The 19,604-nt window shown below is 44.3% G+C and overlaps 2 protein-coding genes across 4 annotated transcripts in view; one reads left to right on the plus strand and one right to left on the minus strand.

Moving 5' to 3' along the window:
* Positions 1 to 1,356: 1,356 nt before the first annotated feature.
* Positions 1,357 to 4,274, plus strand: POP5 (POP5 homolog, ribonuclease P/MRP subunit). 2 transcript variants are annotated; one of them, XM_025267499.3, is made up of 5 exons: positions 1,357 to 1,489; positions 1,571 to 1,833; positions 3,365 to 3,514; positions 3,689 to 3,772; positions 3,871 to 4,274. In XM_025267499.3, the coding sequence occupies exons 1-5, from the start codon at positions 1,470 to 1,472 to the stop codon at positions 3,984 to 3,986; spliced, it is 633 nt and encodes a 210-aa protein (XP_025123284.3). In that variant the 5' UTR covers positions 1,357 to 1,469; the 3' UTR covers positions 3,987 to 4,274. The 2 variants fall into 2 exon arrangements, with proteins under 2 accessions (XP_025123284.3, XP_006053014.3); XM_006052952.4 differs by having other exon boundaries at positions 1,571 to 1,713.
* A 1,213-nt stretch (positions 4,275 to 5,487) lies between these two features.
* The window catches only part of RNF10 (ring finger protein 10), a 33,069-nt gene continuing 18,952 nt past the window's right edge, over positions 5,488 to 19,604 (minus strand). Inside the window, exons 7-17 of one of the 2 annotated variants that reach the window (XM_025267500.3) lie at positions 16,839 to 16,999; positions 15,069 to 15,194; positions 14,535 to 14,808; positions 14,188 to 14,321; positions 13,083 to 13,200; positions 12,757 to 12,852; positions 11,782 to 11,937; positions 9,948 to 10,051; positions 7,294 to 7,351; positions 7,038 to 7,196; positions 5,488 to 6,446 (exon numbers count right to left, since the gene is read on the minus strand). In XM_025267500.3, the coding sequence (XP_025123285.1) occupies positions 6,370 to 6,446; positions 7,038 to 7,196; positions 7,294 to 7,351; positions 9,948 to 10,051; positions 11,782 to 11,937; positions 12,757 to 12,852; positions 13,083 to 13,200; positions 14,188 to 14,321; positions 14,535 to 14,808; positions 15,069 to 15,194; positions 16,839 to 16,999 (1,463 nt within the window). In that variant the 3' untranslated portion in view covers positions 5,488 to 6,369. Of the gene's footprint in view, positions 6,447 to 7,037; positions 7,197 to 7,293; positions 7,352 to 9,947; positions 10,052 to 11,781; positions 11,938 to 12,750; positions 12,853 to 13,082; positions 13,201 to 14,187; positions 14,322 to 14,534; positions 14,809 to 15,068; positions 15,195 to 16,838; positions 17,000 to 19,604 lie in introns of both variants that reach the window. The other variant, XM_006052953.4, reaches the window with a different exon arrangement.

A 19,604-nucleotide genomic window follows, 5' to 3' on the forward strand; every position in this document is an offset into this window, starting at 1 on the left:
GGACAGAGGAGCCTGGCAAGCTACAGTCCATGGGGTCACAAAGAGTCAGACACGACTGAGCGACTAACACACACACACACACAAAGTTCAAGAACAGGCAAAGCTTATCAATCATGATAGAAATCAGAATAGAGGTCACTTCTGGGAAGGTTTTTGGCTGAGAAGAGGGCACAGGAACCTTCTTGGGCACTGGAAATGTTCTATCTCTTTATCTGGGCAATAGTTGCAAAAGTCTATACATTTGTAAAAATTCACTTAATATGCCCTTTATGTATGTTATGCCTCACTAAGATAACTTTTATTTTTTAAAGGATATTTGGGCAGGGGGGCAAAGAATGCTAAACTGTGATTCTATTCTTAAAAAGAAAATAAAAGGAAAAATATAATTTAACATACAGGAGAAGTTCTCATCTCAGGTTTTTTTTGTTTTTGTTTTTTTGTTTTTTTTTGTCTCAGGACACTTTTTCACTCATTAAATTATTGAGGATCCCAAAGAGCTTTTGTTTCATAGAATATGTTGATATTTACCATGTTTATTAAAACTGAGAAATATCTAAAACACAATGCTCAATTCTTTTCACCATCAGAGCAATACTGTCAGTACATGTCATGTGGCCTCTGAAAAACTTTACTGTCCACTCTGAGAAAGTGAAACAAATACCATCTTAGTAGTATTATGAAAGAAACTTGATCCTGGAGACTCTCTGAAAGAATCTCAGAAAACTCAATGGTTCCTGGACCTCACATAGAGAACTGCAGGCATAGGGGGAAAACTAGGGAAGAAAACCCACTACATGATAAATTATGCTCTCTTGATGCTGGGGTTATAACTTATCTTTATTTACTTCTTTGTGCTTTTCTGTTTAAAAAACGAGTACACACAAAATAAACAGAAACATAATGATCACAGATGGTTTTTGCACAAAAAATGAGACAATATACCTGACTCCATAAGGTTGTTGAAAGGCCTAAACAGTAATAACATATTTGGCTGTAAGGGTAAATTGAACCGAGTTGTAATCTGAATATGAGTCCTAATTTCCCCTCTGTGAATCCTTGGCTTGTGAGTGCAAGATCTTGCCCTCAAGACCTTCCAGCATGGGGAGAAAATATAAATGCACGCACGACTGTGTTGCAAGGTAATAGAAAGTAAACATCGTGGAGGCTCCAAATGCCGCGGGTGCATCCTACAAAATTAATGAGTGGGCACAACCACCCATCACAGGCACAAAAAAGGAATCAATCGCGCAGCCTAGCTCCCAACAGCTGCGCGAGTTCCATCAGCTCGGAACTGAGCAGGACGCCTGCGCACCGTAGAGAGAGGCGGAGCTCAGGGGAGGCTGACACAGGGCCCCGTCTACATTCTAGCTCCGCCTCCCTAAGTGGCTGCCAGGCCAACCTCCTATTGGCCGGCGACGAGAAAGCAGACATCCGGTTTGCGCGTCTGGCCGCCGGAGGTGGAGGCAGCCATGGTGCGGTTCAAGCATAGGTAAGCAGTCTCTTGCCAACAGCCCCTTGCCCGGTCCCCGTGGGCCTGGCCCCATGCTCACTTCCCTCTTGCCCGCCGCAGGTACCTGCTCTGCGAAGTGGTGTCTGACGACCCCCGCTGCCGCCTGACTCTGGAGGACCGAGTGCTGGGCACCCTGGTACGGGACACGATCGCCCGCGTGCACGGGACTTTCGGTGCTGCCGCCTGTTCCATCGGCTTCGCGGGTGCGAGGGTGCTTGGGAACCGGGCCGACGGCAGGGCTTGGAGGGGGCAGTGGCCACAGGAGGGAGAAAGAAGGGGCACGAACGACCCCGGGAACTGCCAAGCCTTGTGTACTGTCCTATGTAAGATACCGTTCTTTTTAGCAGGGTCGCATTCCGAGGTCTGGGTGAATCGTTAGGCAGAGAGCTAGCTAATAGTAGGCCATGAGTTCAGTCCTTGAGTTGGGAAGAGCACCTGGAGAAGGGTATTCTTTCCTGGAGAATCCCATGGATAGAGAGAGCTTGGCGGGTTATAGCCCATAGGGTCACAAAAGAGCCGGACATGAGTGAAGCGACTTAGTAGGCAGTGGGACATTGGGCAAGAACCCCTTGTATCTAATTACCCTTTAAAAGGTCCTGTACAGGGCGCACAGTTGTGTGTATGTAAATAGGAGCAGGCCCTCTCAACATCCACACTAATGTCATTCACTTTTACCATATTCTTTGAAATTGAATTCCAGAGGTGATCCACATAGGCATAGCTGTCCTACCTCAGGTGAGACTCAGTTGACTGTTTGAAAAACCTACATAGCCCAGTTACAGGACAACTTGGTTTTCAGCCAGGGGTTTTCTAAGGTGGATCTCTGCACTCCCCACCCATTTATTAACTAGTCAATGCATTAGAAGGACATTTTAAATTATAAATTCACCAATTCTGAGTGGTGTTCAAGGCACTGGATGTTTCTCCCTTCTGTGAATGAAGTGTTACGTACCCTGGAGAAGGAAACGGCAACCCACTCCAGTATTCGTGCCTGGAAAATCCCATGGACCGAGGAGCCTGGTGGGCTACAATCCATGGGGTCGCAGAGTCAGACATGACTGAGCGACTTCTGTTTTTGAAGCTCAAAGGGATATGGGCCACTGAAAAGGATATAAACCAGGGCAGAATTTCTTAAAGAAGTAACTGATTAGTTACAACATGAAGATAAATGGAATTGAGAGAGAGATGCTACCAAGAGAGTTGGGCAGTACTGCTTAAATAATGCTCAAGAGTTTCTATTCTCAAACTGTTTCCTCTTGAAAGATGAGCAGCACTGGGCCCACTCACCTCTGCCTTTTTTGCTCCCCACTTTGTTTATGTGTTCCTTTTGGAATTGCACTTTTTTCACCTTGTCATAGTAGCTGCCAAAGTGTGTTTTTATAAACATGGGGTTCTAGAGCACTGGCTTCCTGGGGCAGAGGAAAGAAAGAAATGCGTGTTGTACAAAATAAGTACGTTCATATGTTTAATAAAATAGTTCTATTATTGAAAAAAAAAAAGAAGTGTTAAGTTGCTCAGTCTTGTCCGACCCAGGCTCCTCTATCCAATTCATGAAATCTCCAGGTAAGAATACTGGAGTGGATAGCCATTACTTCTCCAGGGGATCGTCCCAACCCAGGGATCAAACCTGGGTCTTTTGCATTACAGGGAGATTCTTTACCATCTGTAAATGAGCTGTCCTACTAATTTTTTTCCCCCTTCAGAAATGATGTTTTTACTTACTGAATTCATTCCAAGTGCCACTGTCTTGAGCCATCTCTGATCTCTAGCACATAGGTGTTCAATTATCCAAAGGTTTTTAACCCATCCCTGGCAGTCCAGTTCCCCAAATGATTTTTTTTCCCCCTGCTGTAGTGCGATACCTCAATGCCTATACCGGAATAGTGCTACTTCGATGCAGGAAGGAATTCTATCGGCTTGTGTGGTCAGCTCTTCCCTTCATCACATCCTTGGAGAACAAAGGACACCGCTACCCGTGTTTTCTCAACACCTTACACGTGGGAGGTAGGGGTGCATGGGATATGGCTGGTTTTGTAGCAGGTTCAGCATTCGGTCTTCTGTGGTAGGTGGGTATTCCTGCTCTCCTGCTAAAGGCAAGATGCTTTTCCCGAGCTCTGCAAGACTCTGAGGCAAATACTTTCCACAAGCTGCTGACCACAAAGCTCTTACCTGTGCCAGGTACAATTAGAACATGCCAGAAGTTCCTGATTCAGTACAACAGGAGACAGCTGTTGATCCTGTTGCAGAACTGTACTGATGAAGGTAAGGGATGCCAGCCCTGGGCCCACTGAGCAGGGACTGGCCATGGCCTCTGGCTGAATGAGAGCTCACTCATGCTCTTCACCATGCTCTTTCTCCAGGAGAGCGGGAGGCTATCCAGAAGTCTGTCACTAAAAGCTGTTTACTAGAGGAGGAGTCGGCTGGGGAGGAGCTTTCCGATAGTGGCGGCGAGGAGACTGCTGAGCCAATGGAGTGAACCTTCACACATTGTGCTGTGCCCAGGCCTCGGGGTCCACCCGCTGGGATGGGACGTTCTGAGAGGCAGCAGCATCTTCTGCAGTTCCCAAACTGGATGACTGCGGACCAGAGGCCAGGTGACCAGCTCAAAATGGACTTACATAAAACTAATCAGAGTCACCTTTACCCAGCATTGCCCAGTTAAGTGGTTCTGCAGGTTGTGAACCCCGTCCCTGTCCTTATACACATCTTTGTATCTAACTGCCTGGCTGGGAGCAGGTTTAATAAATGTATTTGGCTTCTGTTAGCACTTAGTGTGCATGTGAAGTTCATGGTTGGCCTAGTCTCTTTCCCTTTCTATCCCTGGCCTCAGTAGCAAGACCAGCTCCCTGTGTGGTACTAGATGTACAGGCTCCCACTGGAGACCCAATACCCCTGCCCCTTGGCTGGGCCCTAAGCAATCCAGGTCATTTGGACTAGCAGTTTTGAAGTTTACTTGTCCATAGTTCGGGGCATGTAGGATCTCAGCTCCTTGACCAGGGATTGATCCCAGGCCCCTCACAGTGGAAACTCAAGAGTCTTAACCACTAGCCATCTAGGGAAGTCCCCAGAGTAATAGTGTTAGTGAGACACAGCAACTAAACCGGCACAGATCTAGAGCTGGTCTCAATGACCCAAAGGACCTTAAAAATAAACAGATTCTTTGCCAATACTTAACCAGGTAACCTGACAAAAAAAAAATACAATTCTTACCCTTTTGAGTGGGGGAAAATATCTTGGTAATAATGATGTCACCTGACCTCATTATTACAAAGTCAAATAGCAGCTGCCAACATCTGGTGGTTTTCTGCAGTTCCGCCCTCTCTATTGCCTTATACCTGCCTGGCACCTGAAGATAGGTGAGACAATACACTCACAGGAATTAGGAGAGACAAGAGACATGACCCGTTTTGATCTGCTACCTACTAAAGACACTTTTGGAGAAGGCAATGGCACCTCACTCCAGTACTCTTGCCTGGAAAATCCCATGGGAGGAGGAGCCTGGTGGGTTGCAGTCCATGGGGTCGCTAGGAGTCAGACACGACTGAGCGACTTCACTTTCGCTTTTCATGCACTGGAGAAGGAAATGGCAAGCCACTCCAGTGTTTTTGCCTGGAGAATCCCAGGGACGGGGGAGCCTGGTGGGCTGCCGTCTCTGGGGTCGCACAGAGTCAGACACAACTGAAGCGACTTAGCAGCAGCAAAGACACTTCAAGGAGATATTTTCTCCTTCATAAAAGGGACATCACTCAAAAGTCCCTTACATATTAATACATTTATAACAAACATTTGTCATTTTAAGAATGGGAGGGTAGAACTAATGAGCCCAGATCAAGAACCCTTTAGGCCTGACACTAGGAAAGATGTGACTCCATGAAAACAGAATTGCTCAAGTTCACAGCAGCTGTTACCTTAACCTATTAAGAAATAGACATCTAGCTGACCTGAAATAAATCTTAAAGAAACCAGAAAGCTCACAATGCTTATGCAGGTGATTTATTGCAACTATTTGCCTTCATAGTCTATTATACCTAGAGGTCACTTTATTAAGCAGCAAAATAATTCACATCACTCAAATTCATTCAGCTCAAACCAAGGCATAAGACTGCTCTAGACAACAGGGAGGCAGTGGGGGGCAGGGGTTGGGGAGGCATCCCCACCGCTTTCACACCTGTCCTGCTCTGCCTCCAGGTGTGCCAGACTCCTCCGTTTCTGTAATTCATTCAGGCCACTGTCGCTTGAAACAGGCTTGACCTAAAGGCTATCAGGTCCTAGGGCTTCCTTAGTCAATGACAGTTAAAACTTTCTGTGCCAAACAGAAGGTAAAACCCTCCATCACACATACAAGTGCAACCTGGGTCTGACACCACAGCCTGGTTGTCATAAGAAAAACTACAATTCAAGCTGGGTGTCCTACATCCATTTTATTCCCATCCCTCTGTTTCTTTAACAAGAGGAGTACTGAACAGATAGAAAAGATTGAACTATTTTTAAAAGACACACCAATAGGTGTGCTGAAAGCAAGGTGCCCTAACACTGGTTTGGGCTGCTCCAAGAGACTAAAACTTAAGTTGGGGCTGAGAAAAACTAATTACACATGGGTCAAAAAGACTACCTGGCAACAAACTAAAAACCTTGGCGGGAAGAGCTCTCTTGTGAGTGTCAATACTTTATTTTGGTGTAAAGACGGGAAGCTGGAAAATACACTGTATTTAAAATTTTCTTGGTTCCCCCTCACATTGTGGAAACCCCCTCCCCCCAGAGCCTATCTGTTCAAACTCAAATACTTAAAAATTACAGCAGCAAAACAAAAGCGCAAATAAAAAGAAAACCAGATGAGAAGTCAGCCTGGGCCAGTAGTGTCACTTGGTGTGGACGACGGAGGTGCTGAACAGGAGCTTCTGTTTCTGTTTTTTTCTTTTCTTTCCTCCTTTCTCTTCTAAACACAATACAGAAAGAACTTAGCTTAGAATGCCACCCCTTTGCCCCCTGGCCAGTTTCCATTGATGGGAGTCACAGGCAACACGAGTGCAGGCTCTGGAATTAGACTGCCTGGATTCAAATACCGGGCCTTGCACTCTCTGGGTGTTTGTCTTCAGACACATCACTTAGATGCCCAGACCAGCTCATCTGTAATGTGAGTCATACCCATTTAATACGGTTACTGGGAGAATACAATTAGCACAATGTGCGTGTAGGAAGCACATCATAAATGCTAGTCGTGAATACCACAGAGTGGGGGTGTGCTTTGAGTTTGACCTCCATCTATCTATTAGCAACCTTCACCACCTCAGGATTCGGAAATCTATAAGGCTGGGGAAAAAAAGTTACGCAGAACTTCACAAAGGCCTCAAGAATTAATCTGGGGTGCAAAAAGGAGCCATCTGATATACCAGATGGAATGTTAGTTAACATTAGAACGTGAGCCCTGAGGTTCAGAGGGAAAGCGCCAAGTGATTAGTGATCAGTGCCCCTGGATCCAGGAGGAAACCACAGCCCCGAGCCGAACACCCTGCTCCTGTGCCTTTACCAGAGAGCGGATCTGAAGTCACCGGTGTGTCCAGTTTCATGAAGGCTGCTTCAATAGCTTGGCTGAAGGAATTCTGGAAACTGGGCACAGGAACGCGGTCTGAGTTATCACTCTCCCCATCGCTGTCCACAGGGGCAGGAGGACCTAAGGTGTTTTCATCTAAAAAAGACCAGTGTTAAAATTGCAGAAACAACTCCAGAGCCTTCTACTTTCTGAGAGGGCCCCAGCTTCCCCTTTATCAGAGGGCCATTCTCACCTTTCTTTGGAGCAGTTTTGGGCCATACATCTGCTTTTGCTTTTCCAACTCTCAGCATCTGCCAAAGTGGGAAAAGGAAGGGGAAGAATTTAAGTTACTGATCCTATTTCTTCTCCAGACTGCTACCTTGACACTGACTGGTACAGGGGACAAAGAATCAACTACCCACACTGGGAAAAAATTTTCTGGATACTTCTTTCCCTAACACAGTGTTTTTGTCATGTCCCCTATATCCTGAACTGGCAGTGAAACTAACAAGGTGGGAACCCACAACCTGTTCTGTTCCTTAGGAAATAGGTAAAGAATACTGCAAAGAAGGCACAAGAGATTTATACTCTGGTTTTGAAGTGGGGAATCCCGACTTTGTGTCATTATTCCTTTCTTCTGGACAAAATTTTCCTCCTCTTCTGGAGATGCCTAAAAACATCAACATTATTCCTCTTGCAGTAAGGAGTGTACAGGACCTTCCAAATTTAAAACAAACCACCTGCCGAGCAAACCTCAGTTACCTAAGGCCACAAAAACCAATTTAAATTTATCCCGAAACTGCTCCCACAGCCCTCATTACCTTTCAGTCTTTTGCTTTTCCAATAGCTCCTTAACTATTGACATTTAGATTCAGCCATAAACCAGATTCCTGAAAGTATAGTAACATCAGAACAATCCCTCCCAAGAGAGGAATTTTTCATCTCAGTTGGCCAAGGCCAGCTCTGTAACTGCTGAGGGTCACTTTGCATCCTATCTACCACACATGACATGCCACCAAAAGCAGGGTGCATTGTACCAAGAAACAAACCCCACAAGATTCACGTCAGCATGCCTGTCCCGAATGTGTCCCAAACTGGGGCTTGCATATTATGCAAGATGAATTCAACTGGCAGATACTGATTTCACTGATGAACTTTCTTCATCATGTACTACTGTGAAAATCTGCTCCCTTGGTCCCCAAGAGTTTGGGGTCTAACAGTACAACATCAGAATCATCTTATAAGATCATTAAAATATCACCTATATTTTAATCTCACCAAAAATGTTTAAATGTTTAGCCTGGGTCCACTCATGAAGAAACAATCAGAAAATCTACAGTGTAGGATCATCTATAGAACAACGGGCCTAGATGCTTCAAAGATACCCACGTGGTTTAGTCACTAAGTTGTGTCCAACTCTTGTGACCTCATGGACTGTAGCCTGCCTTCTCTGTCCATGGGATTTCCCAGGCAAGAATACTGGAGTGGGTTGCCATGCCCTCTTCCAGGGGATCTTCCCGACCCAGGAATCGAACCAGGGACTCCTGCATTGCAGGCAGATTCTTTACCAACTGAGCTATGAGGGAAGCCCCCAAAATATCCATGCCACATGTTAAAAAAAAAAACAAAAAAACAACAGAAGCCAGGCGAACTGTTATGGGTCAAAGGAGACTGAAGAGAGTTGAAACACTAAATGCAATGAACAGTCTGATTAAATCTGACTGAAAACAATATAGGACACTGAGACAAAAGGGAAAATAGAAGTATGTGCCATCTTAGACAATATTAAATCAGCTGAATGTCTTTGATGTTAACAATGATAATTCTGGGCATATAGGAGAATGTCATTTGAGTGGTATGTATCTCCCAAGTATTTAGTGGTGAAATGTCATTCATGAGGTCTGTAACTTATTTTCAACACAGCAAAAAAAAGAGAGAAAAAGCAAATGTAGCAAAACAGTAACTACTGGTCAATCTGAGTGAAAAGTATGAATATTCATTACACTATCCTTTCAACTCTTTAAGTTTGAAGTTTTTCAAAATATAATGATGAAAAACTCAATGGCAGTAAAACCTAGCTAAAAAAACAACTCAGACATTGACCTAACTCCTGGGAGCCACTTGCTTATACCTCTGAAACCAGGTAGTTCATTTTCAGGATCACTCTCAATTATTTCATCCTCGACTTCAAGGACTCTCCTCACCAAAGCTGAATTCCTGCTTATCTCTCAGCACAAACTTCCATCTATATGTGAGAAACGTCTGTATCAACTACCTGCTTTAAAGAACTATTAAGCAAATGAGTCCAAACTAGTCCCTAAGAAATGAACACTAACTTCCTATGGGGTGCTTGTCAACCTGTCTGCCCATCTTCCTCAGTTATCAAATGCAGGAATGCTGACTGTTTGCTTAAAGATTGATACTGATTTGACATCAAATCTTACTAGCCTAGTATTCCCTTCGACCCATCTCAAGACAGCCACTTTGGCCAGTTAGTTATAGGATAACCAAAACAACCTTCTCTTTCCCAAAGCAAAGAATGGTTTATTATATGTAACAGATACATACCACCTAATTCAAGAGGTCCCAGAACTAGGGGCCAGTTAAAATTGACTGACATATCCCCAGCCCCTAGATCAGTGTTAGTACATGAATAATCTAGTGACTTGTTAAATAATTAAAACTCTGATTCTTCCTCAGCTATTCTTGGCTTCTGGCCTTGGTAAGTTTATGGTAGTATCTGAGACTAAATCCATGAGCTTCTCTTTAAAGAGCCTTCCATGATTTTGAAAGTCAGTGCGACATTAGCCTGTAAATCTCCCTGTCTCCAGCAGAGATTTCCAGGAAGAACAAGCAGCAGAGGTCATGTTAAATGCCCGTGGGCTGCTTTACAAGCAGAGGGTTTACCTGGGCAAAGGAAGGGAAGGGAGGAGAGTCTTCTTCCAGACTCCCAACGCAGAATGAAGGACTGCCCTGACTGGCAGTGGGTGACAAAGGGGTCAGCAGGAAGTCTGAAAGGGAACCAGAGACCTGATTATACAAGTCAACTTAATAAAACAGAAGAGATTAACACCGAATCAGGTCTGGATAATTAGCAACACTGCCTCAAAAAGCTAAACCCTGATCTACCTTCAACTCTGCCATGTGCTTATAAAGCCAAGAACATGGCCTACTGTTTACACAAATGATCAGAATAGGGAGAGAAAAGTTTCAAGGTTATGAGAACACTAGAAGGCATTGTAAAATCCATTCCCACAGTAAGAAAACCTTTCCACGTGAGCCAGCTCTCAAGGCGTAGGTACTGGATGTCATGGACTAGTTTTATATGGATAAAAAGCTTCAAGAAAAAGAAATGAAATGTAATCAGGTCAGCCTTTATGTTCCAGCCAGCAGATGTCTATGACCTGGGGAATATTCAGTTAGAATTCAAAACACACACAGCAACAAAATCCAGCAAAATGCAAGCTTTTCCTTGCTACTCCCTTCCCTAGGTTGTCATCTTCTCCATCCTTTCTGACCCAGAGCTGAATGAACATTTCCCACAGATCAGCCCACCCATTGCCCTGACCACTGCTGGTAGGGAGAGGCCTTTCCACAGTCAGCCAGGGCTCTGTAGTACTTTTATTTCTAGGCCCATCCAACTGCTCTTGCCTGAATGTGTTGAAGCCCACATACCTTCAGAAAAGCTAGTCTGTGAAAATACAATCTCTGCGTCACAGATGATGCAGTCAATGTTTGGCCATGTTCCTTTGTACAGTAGGTCTCATCTCAGTTAAACTGAAGAGCATGATGGCTGTGGAGCCCTTAGACTCTAGTCCCAGTCCCTGACACTAACCAAGCCCCGGCCTTTGTCTCAGGCTCCTAAATCTGCGAAGTGACAGGCTAATGATCACAAGAGTCACCAAATGTTCTGATCTTGGACATTTCACTGAAAATCCCTGAGAAAAATAAATTTTAAGTATCGAAAACTATCTGCCAGGTGGATGAAGATCAGAAGACAGCTCTCTGAAATTATAACTATTTAATTTTATAACACAGTAATATATTCTATATATAATCAAAACTGTTTTTAAAAAGCTGACAGCCTCTCAATCCTGATCTCAGTCCCTAGAGTGGAACACTGTTAGTGGTCTGGAACACAATCATCCCAGGATTTTTCTATACATTTAGATATATAAACCTACATTGAAATGCTCTGTTTTGTGTGGTGTTTTTAACCCCAAAATGGTGTCACGCTTTGTCTTCTTCCACAAATTCCTTTCATCTTAAAGGTTCGGGAAGTGAGCCATCTCCCTTTTCAGTAGGTGTAAAGAATTTCATAGTAAAAATGATGTAATTGAGCCATTTCCCTACCAGTAGACTTTGTAGGCTGTTCCCTCCACCCCTCACCATAAACAATTACAATAAGGCAAATATAAAGATGTTCATACATACAGAGGGAGCACTTCAAAGGCAGAACTAGAAATAGAACAGCTGGGCTGCAGAGAAGAATCTAGGTTTAACTGTCCTGCTGTAGGGTCTGCCTGAGGTATCCAGAAGCTAGCAGGGATAAAGCAGTCCGTACGTGAATCCAATGTTAAGAATTTAGTGTATCTCAGGACTCTATTAAGTACACAAATAAAATCAGTCCCCTAAAGACCCCACCATGCTGAGGTCACTGTTGTAAATTCAGACACTAGGGCTCAGCTTAAGGTCTATGGCTGGTGGTCAACTTTATTCTCTAAATCCCAACTCCATTTACCTGCTTGGGAACCTGGACTTCTGCTAAGAGGAGAAAGGGAGAGCGCCCCACGGCCCTCAGTGCTGGTGGGACCCAAAGCAGAATCAGAGGAGCAAGTGTAGGAACTGAAGGCAGGAAACTGCTGTAGATTCTCCAGGGGAATGTGGACTTCCGGGTCTGCAAAGACAAGATGAGAACAGCAGGCCCATTTACAGAATTCTTCGACTCTTTTCCAACAGTTATGGATGGTCAATATGAATCTCCCAGGTGTATGAAGGATGGAGAAAGCTTTAAAACCAAAATTTATAATATTTGCCACTTTATGTCTTTAATATAAAACCCGTTTTAACTATTCATGTTAAAGCTGGGTGATAAACCTGAGGGTTAATCATACTATTCTATATAATTTCTAAATATTCCCATAAAATAAAAGTCTTTGTTCTTGAAACATCAGTTTTCTCAACTGTTTAAGACTTGTGCCAAACAGCTACACAACACCAGGATGCCAGCTACATACTTATCCCAGTTAGAGAAGTAAAATTTGTATTTACCATACCATGTGGATTCAAAATAGTCAAGTCTTTTCCCTAGCCAAGGATTCAACTCCTTGTTTCTGGAGGTTAAGCAGGCCCTCATGTCACAAAATCCTTAGTTCAGTGAAGCTTATGTTGTGGAACCAGATTAAAAGACTCACTTACTGGTATGAAAGAGCTCAAGTCTAACTCCCTGCATGTATTTCCTAGTATACCCCGGGTTTTTTCCACCCACTTTGCCAAGGATGAACTCACTCTTACTCCTTACTATGTGCTATGCACTTTGACCAGCGCCAACTCCAATTCTCTCAGGAAGCCCATGAGGGAGGTGCTCTCACAACTCACGCTTAGGAGTTGAAGACACCAAGCGGCAGAGCTGAGCTATGACTGGGCCAGGCCTGGGGCCTCCGTACAGTGATGCAAGCTGTGCTAGTCACAGATGAGCGTCTGAACTCACACTTGCCCTGCTTCTTGTTCTCCTCCATCTCAATCCGGCGCTCTCGGCGGCGTTCCTCCCGGGCCTTCTTCTGACGCTGCCGCTTCCTCTTCTCAATGTCATCTGCGGGGTGGTGAGGTGGTCAGGAGGCAAACCCAGGACAACCTGGCAATTAACTCCTCCCAGGGGACTAGCAGCTAAGAGGACAAGGGAGGGCCCAGCTGGACTGGATGGAGAGTACCAGGAGTTCGGAGACTCATGACAGAAGTCCTTACCTCCTTCTACACTGGGTTTTTAGTCATAAGAATCCCTGAATTCCACTAAAAAAGGGAAGCAAAGTAGAGCATTCTCACCTGAGAATATCTCTAGGGTTTCCTTAGAGACCAGAGGAGGCTGAAGAGCCAGTTCACAGATGCTGAACTCGCAGGTGAGTGGCAAGTGAGAGAGGTATCTATGACGCTGTCGCACATCCTGCAAGGGAAAAGGAGCCGACGCTCAACTAAGACCAGCCGTGACTCTGAGAGCAGAGGTTCCCACCCAGATATCCAGCAGGGAAATACACTCGCTCAGATGGCACTGCGGCTCAAGTTATTGCCATTTTGGAAAGCTGAACAGAAATTGTCAATTAACCTACAGTAAGGTAGAATAACCAAAACTGCAAACCAAAATTGCAACCAAAAGCAATTATTGGGTTTGTGATGCAAATGAATTAACTGAGCCCAGTAATGCATGATACAAAGCTGATCAGCTGTTTCTTGATTTTCTGGGGGTCCACAACAAACAGGGAGAATAAGGAAGACAAGAGTTGCTTATTTGCAAAAAATCTGAGAACCTCTGACAGAATTAATGGTAACTGGGAAGGCAGACAAAGCAGGTTTCCCTATTGAACAAAGCTTGGCCTAAAACAATAAAAATGAAGCTGATTTAATTTTCTTTTTATCTTTTTTCTTCACATTAGATAGAAAGGTTATAGTACATAAAAAGTCTCTTAATGTTAAGCTTTTCAACTGTGATCAATACAAGGGTAATTCTCAAAGGGCAAATATTCACATATGTAAATTATCAGACAATAATTCACAGGTATCTGCTAAGCCCAAATTCATAAGCTACCTTAAAGCCTCCAAGGACTTTGTTTTCTTGGCCATTTCTCCCAAGCAGTAGGAAGAAAGAGAAACAAAAACAAACTCATCTCAAATGAAAGCAGTGGAGACATCTCTACCCCCAAACCACAATAAAGGAACCTGTGATACAGAGCAGTGGCGGACTGACCTAACAGAAGCCCCGCATGGCAGGGGAGCCCCATTTAAGTTTTTAAAAATTCACAGGCTCCAAAACACAAACTCACACACAGAAAAACTAAAGGCCTTTGGTCTGTGAACCTGGATCGGCTAGGCCCAGCACAGAGAGATGAGGTTAATGCGGCTCCCTGCCCGTCCACCTCGTAAGGCAGGTCCTTACCTCAGACATGGAGTAGCCGGAGATCTCCACCACCGTGGCCGAGATCTTCTCAGGGCTCTGCTCCAGGCTGCCGTACTCCCGCACGAGGCAACGCACGTTCACAGGGTGCAGGAACATGTGCTGCCCGTCCTCCGCTGAGGACAAGCGGATCCGTCACACCATGTTCCCGGCCAGTCCTCAAGTCGGGGCCCTCCTCGTACCCAGCCCGACTCTCCCTCCCCAGGCTGAAAGGCACAACAGGCCCAGCCACCCAGGGTCTGTGCCGCTGCCTCCCTCTGCTTAGAGAGCCAGACCACTTCTCTGAAACATCCAGAGCGGCACCCAGCCAGCCCCTCAGGGAGGCTCACCTTGGTAAAAGTAGTAACAAGGAGAGCTGCTCAGGTGAGTGACGCTTGGTTTGCCGACGGGTTCCTGCTGGCTGGACTCGGCACAAATGGTCCCTTCTCCAAGATTGTCTTCTGCTAACTCCAGGTCCTCACAGGCCTCTGACAAGCCCTCAGGCTCTGGTTCGGACACTGTTTCCTCCTCCTCTACCAGAGGAAGAGCAACAGGATGAGGAGGACCCAGAGAACAAACTTCGGTGGCGTCTTCATCAAAAGCAGACAGGTACTCCAACACGCCCTGTTGGGACAAACTGCAGGTTACAGAAAGAACATGTGGCAAAGGCAGGAACCAAGCTCTCGGGGTCTATTTTAGCTGTCACTGACTTAACATTGCTGAGGAAAGAACACACACGAGACAGCACATAGGAAAAATTTTAAAATAACTTTTTTTAAAAAAAGCACATAGGAAATACTCATAGTTCCCTTTTCTCCAGATCTAACAGTGCCTACCAGCTGGAGAAGAATATTGGCCACTCAGTCGGTAACAAAGACACCAACCTTCCTGGGTTGAAAAACGGACTCCTTCGCCAAGGGAGCCATCAGCACCAGTTGTTCCAGAGCAGCCACGACACCAGGGACCTCCCCTCTGCTTTCAGCCAATCCTGACAGAGCCTCTTCCCGAGCCTAGAGCACCAGAGAGAAAACCAGAAACATTGAGTCGGAAGGACCAAAGTTTACAATGGCCTCTCGACAGGAGCAAAAGTTAAAAAGCCAAAAGGAAGAGTCTAAGTACTTAAAATTCTCAATCTTTAGAGAAAGCAGGAAGCAAAAGGTATCTGGCACTCCAATGGGATAGTATCCTGCTTAACATCTCTGACAGTGATAATGACAACACTACACAAAAGCTTCCTGAACAGAAATTCAAGGACACAGAAGTGTTTCCTTATGAACTAAGCTTAGAGAGAGAGAGAACCATTGTGGGAAACAAGGGTTTGTGCAACCCCCACCTCAACCTAGACAGATCTACTTATATGAAGCTTTCCTTCTCCCTGAAATGCATTTGAACTAATGCCCTGCATTACAGAAAGAAAATGAAAAAGTACATACAGAATCCTGCCCAAAGAGGACTTGTGAGTCAGAGAGAGAGGAATTCAAATACCAGCTTCACGTCCTACTAGCTGTATGTCCTCAAGTGAATTACCTAACCCATGATTCCACTTTAAAGGGGACAGCTGTTCTATCACACCTAGTTACGAAGCTACATGAGATAAATACGAGCAGTACGCCAGCACAAGGCCTGTCACAGGCCCTTCCATCAGGGCTTTCATTGTTCTAGCAGATCACTGATTCTCAAAGTGTGATCTGGGGGTGAGCAGCACCAGACTCCTCTGGAACTTGTGATAATGCAAATTATTACCCTTACTGAGCCTAGACCTACTGAATCAGTCTCTCAGGGCAGAGCCCAACAACTAGCAATTCTGCTGCCTCTTAAAGTTTAAGAATTCCTATTGTAGAGGACACAGGGCATAGGGAATTCTCTATTTGGATACTGCTGCTCCAAAATCCTCAGCAGGCATTAGTAGAGCCTGCTTGAGAGGCCATAATAATTTCTTCACAATGTTCCTTATATAAAACATCTCCAAAAATTAATCCAGGCGCTTTCCTAAAAAGCAAACAAAAGCCTATGTTGCTTAATTAAGGGCACAGCTGGAGAAGGAAGTGGCAACCCACTCTAGTACTCTTGCCTGGAGAATCCCACGGAGGGAGGAGCCTGGTAGGCTACAGTCCATGGGCTCGCAAAGAGTTGGACACGACTTTCTTTCTTTCACTTTCTTTCTTTACTTTCTTTCTTAGGGCTTTCCTGGTGGTCCAGTGGTTAAGAATCCATGTGCCAATACAGAGGACACAGGTTCAATCCCTGGTCAGGGAAGATCCCACGTGCCACGGCACAACTACTGAAGCCCCAAGGGCGCCAGAGTCTATGCTTGGCAACAAGAAAAGCCACTGCAGTGAGAAGCCCACAAGAGTAGCCCCTCCTGGCCACAACTACAGAAAAGCCCACCCAGCAATGAAGACCCAGAGCAGCCAAAAATAAATAAATCTTAGAACAAAAAAAGAACACAGCTAATCTAAGAAACTCCCGAGTTTTAAGATCACCCTGATTTGATCTTTTCAGTTCCAGGAAGCACGTGAAAAACCACTAGGTTACCCTTTCCCTCCTATCACCAAAGCCCAGAGCAAATCTGCTTTCTTAGCTGTTCCCTGCTCATCATCTCAAACATGGGTGGATTTCCAACCCCTGCCCCCACTTCCAGGGCTTCCAGTCACCTTGAGCTCCTGGATAGCTGCCTCAATAAAGCAGGACTCGGGCGTGTGCTTCTCCTCTGCCAGCTGCCGCTCCAGCGCCGCTTTCTCTTCCTGCACCACCCGGCGCAGCACCTGCTCCTTGGAGGCCAGCAGCAGCTTGGAGTACTGGCTGTGCTGTTCATCTGCAATGACGCCAAGATCACAGAGAGGCAAAACTCAGAGCTCACGGCTGTGTGGCTAAATAGCAACTTTCATACACAGCTTATTTTCTAGGGTGAAAACAGAATGACTTAGTGTGCTTTCCTTAAAAGAAAAATATTTAGCAATGACCCTTAACTTAAAATTTACAATTCGGACTCCATAACACAAGAAAGCTATCCTAAGAAAACCAAAGATGTAGAAAACAAATTAATGTTCTGAGAATTCCCTGGTAGTCCATACTTTCACTGCTGAAGGTCGGGGTTCAATTCCTAGTTGGGAACTAAGATTCAAAAAGTAATATGATGCGCACCCCCTCCCCCCCACACACACAAAAAACTTTAGTAACAGAAAAGCTGCAACCAACTAGTAAGTCCAAGAAACAGTGACATGATGGTATATTCATTAAAGAGAATTTTGCAGACATTAAAAATGCTCTTCTAAGAAGGAAGCATTTAGTGACATGGAGAAATATCCACATTACATGGGGGGAAAAAAAACAGATGCAAAACAAGAAAACAATTCCAATCTCACAAAAATATACATGTACAGGAAAAAACTCTACAATTAACATTTTGGGGTACCTCTGGGTAAAAGGATCAAGGATGATTTACTTCCTTCACATCCATCTCTCAAATTTTATGGACTTAAAAAACCCTGAGATAACTATTTACAAATCTGAATGTGTGTCCTTCACACTTTTCCCTATATATTTATATATCCACATTCCTAAATAAAGGTCTAGATCTATTTCATTTTTACCTTCTATATTGTGTTAGAAATGGAAGATATACTCTAATGAATTAAGTTTCTTGTGGACATTTAGGTTATTGCCAATTTCTATTACAACTGTAACAAACAAAAAAACAACTATAACAAAAAAATTCCTATACATGCTCTTTGGTACAAATGATTTCTTTACGATACTGAATCAAAGGTTGGGTCTATTTTATATACTACCCGCCCCACCACATACACACTAAAGGCTGTATCAATTTAAACTCCTACCAAGAACAAGAGTACCCACTTCCCCACCCCTGCTGAAACCCAGCACAGGCATACCTCAGCGATACGCTTGTTTGGTTCCACTGTAATAAAGTGAGCATCACAATAAAGTAGGTCGCAGATTTTTTTGTTTCCCAGTGCATACAAAAGTTATTCTTACACTATTCTGTAGTTTATATGCTAGCAATAGCATTAAAACAATGTAGATACTTTAATTAAAAAACACTGTTAAAAAACGCTAACCATGGGCTTCCCTGGTGGTTCAGTGGTAAGGAATCCACCTGCAAATGCAGGAGACACAGACTCAATCCCTGGTCCGGGAAGATCCCACATGCCTCAGAGCAACTAAGCCCGTATACCCCAACCATTGAGCCTGTGCTCCAGAGCCTGGTAGCTGCAACTACTGAGCCTATGTGCCACAACTGCTGAAGCCTGAGCGCCCTAGAGCATGTGCTCCACAACAAGAGAAGCCCCCACAATGAGGAGCCCATGCACCGCAACTAGAGAAAAGCCCACATAGCAACAAAGACCCAGCACAGTCAAAGGGCAAAAAAATGCTAACCATCACCTGACAGTGCAGGGTTGCCACAGACCTTCAATCTGTAAAAACTGCCTATCTGTGAAGCACAGTAAAATGAGGTACGCCTGCACTTGCCTCATCCTGGGTGTGTGTGTGTGTGCCACTGTTGCAGGCATTTGTGTAACTCCAGGCAAAGTTAAACCTCTGTAGATACTTGAGAAGTTATTCAGATATCCTCTCCTGGGAAATACTTTGCCACATGCTTAGCCTATTCTTCTACTAGACTGTTAATTTATAGAACATCTGTATGTTCTAGACATTAATCTGTATTTTAAACGTGAAAATCTTCCCCTATTTATCACCTGTTGACTTTAAGGAATTTTGCTGAATCTTAATTCTCATAAAATCAAATCTCTCAATCTTTTATTTTATAGCATTGATGGTTTCAGCTTGGTTCAAACACCTTCCCAGGTAAAACCCCAAGGATTTATATTTTCCTATATGTTCTTTTAAAAGTTTTGAATTTTGTTATACTTGATTTTTCAATCCATCAGGAATTGATTTTTATGAATGGTATGAGATAGGGATCTAATTTTTTTTTTTCCGTAAGAGTCAACTGTTTATACCATTTATTGAAAATCCTTTTGCCCAAAAACTGAAATGTCACTTTAATGCTCATCTCCATTGGAATACAGAGAATACAACCCCATGCACTTCCCTACTGTAAGCACTGACCACACTCTAGATACAAATGTCTGGTTACCAGTCTGTCTCTTCGATTAGACTACTGAGTTCCTTGATGACAGGTGTCAAGACTGGCTGACTGTGGAATCCCCCCAAAACTGGGCACAGTGCTAGATACTACTCAACAAGCCTTATATGTATTTTAATTTTTCATTTCACAAATGCACTAAACTCGAAATCAAGAGTTAAATCATTTTCTGCAAACTTTACCCCCAACCTACTGGAATCCTATGTCTGATTTGGCAATGCTAGAATTGGCTAGCTTAAAGGCTGTTTTTGACAATAGAAAGACATACTCAAGTAGCCTTAATGGATATACC

Source organism: Bubalus bubalis, chromosome 17 (assembly GCF_019923935.1).
Source record: "Bubalus bubalis isolate 160015118507 breed Murrah chromosome 17, NDDB_SH_1, whole genome shotgun sequence".
Classification (NCBI taxonomy): domain Eukaryota; kingdom Metazoa; phylum Chordata; class Mammalia; order Artiodactyla; family Bovidae; genus Bubalus; species Bubalus bubalis.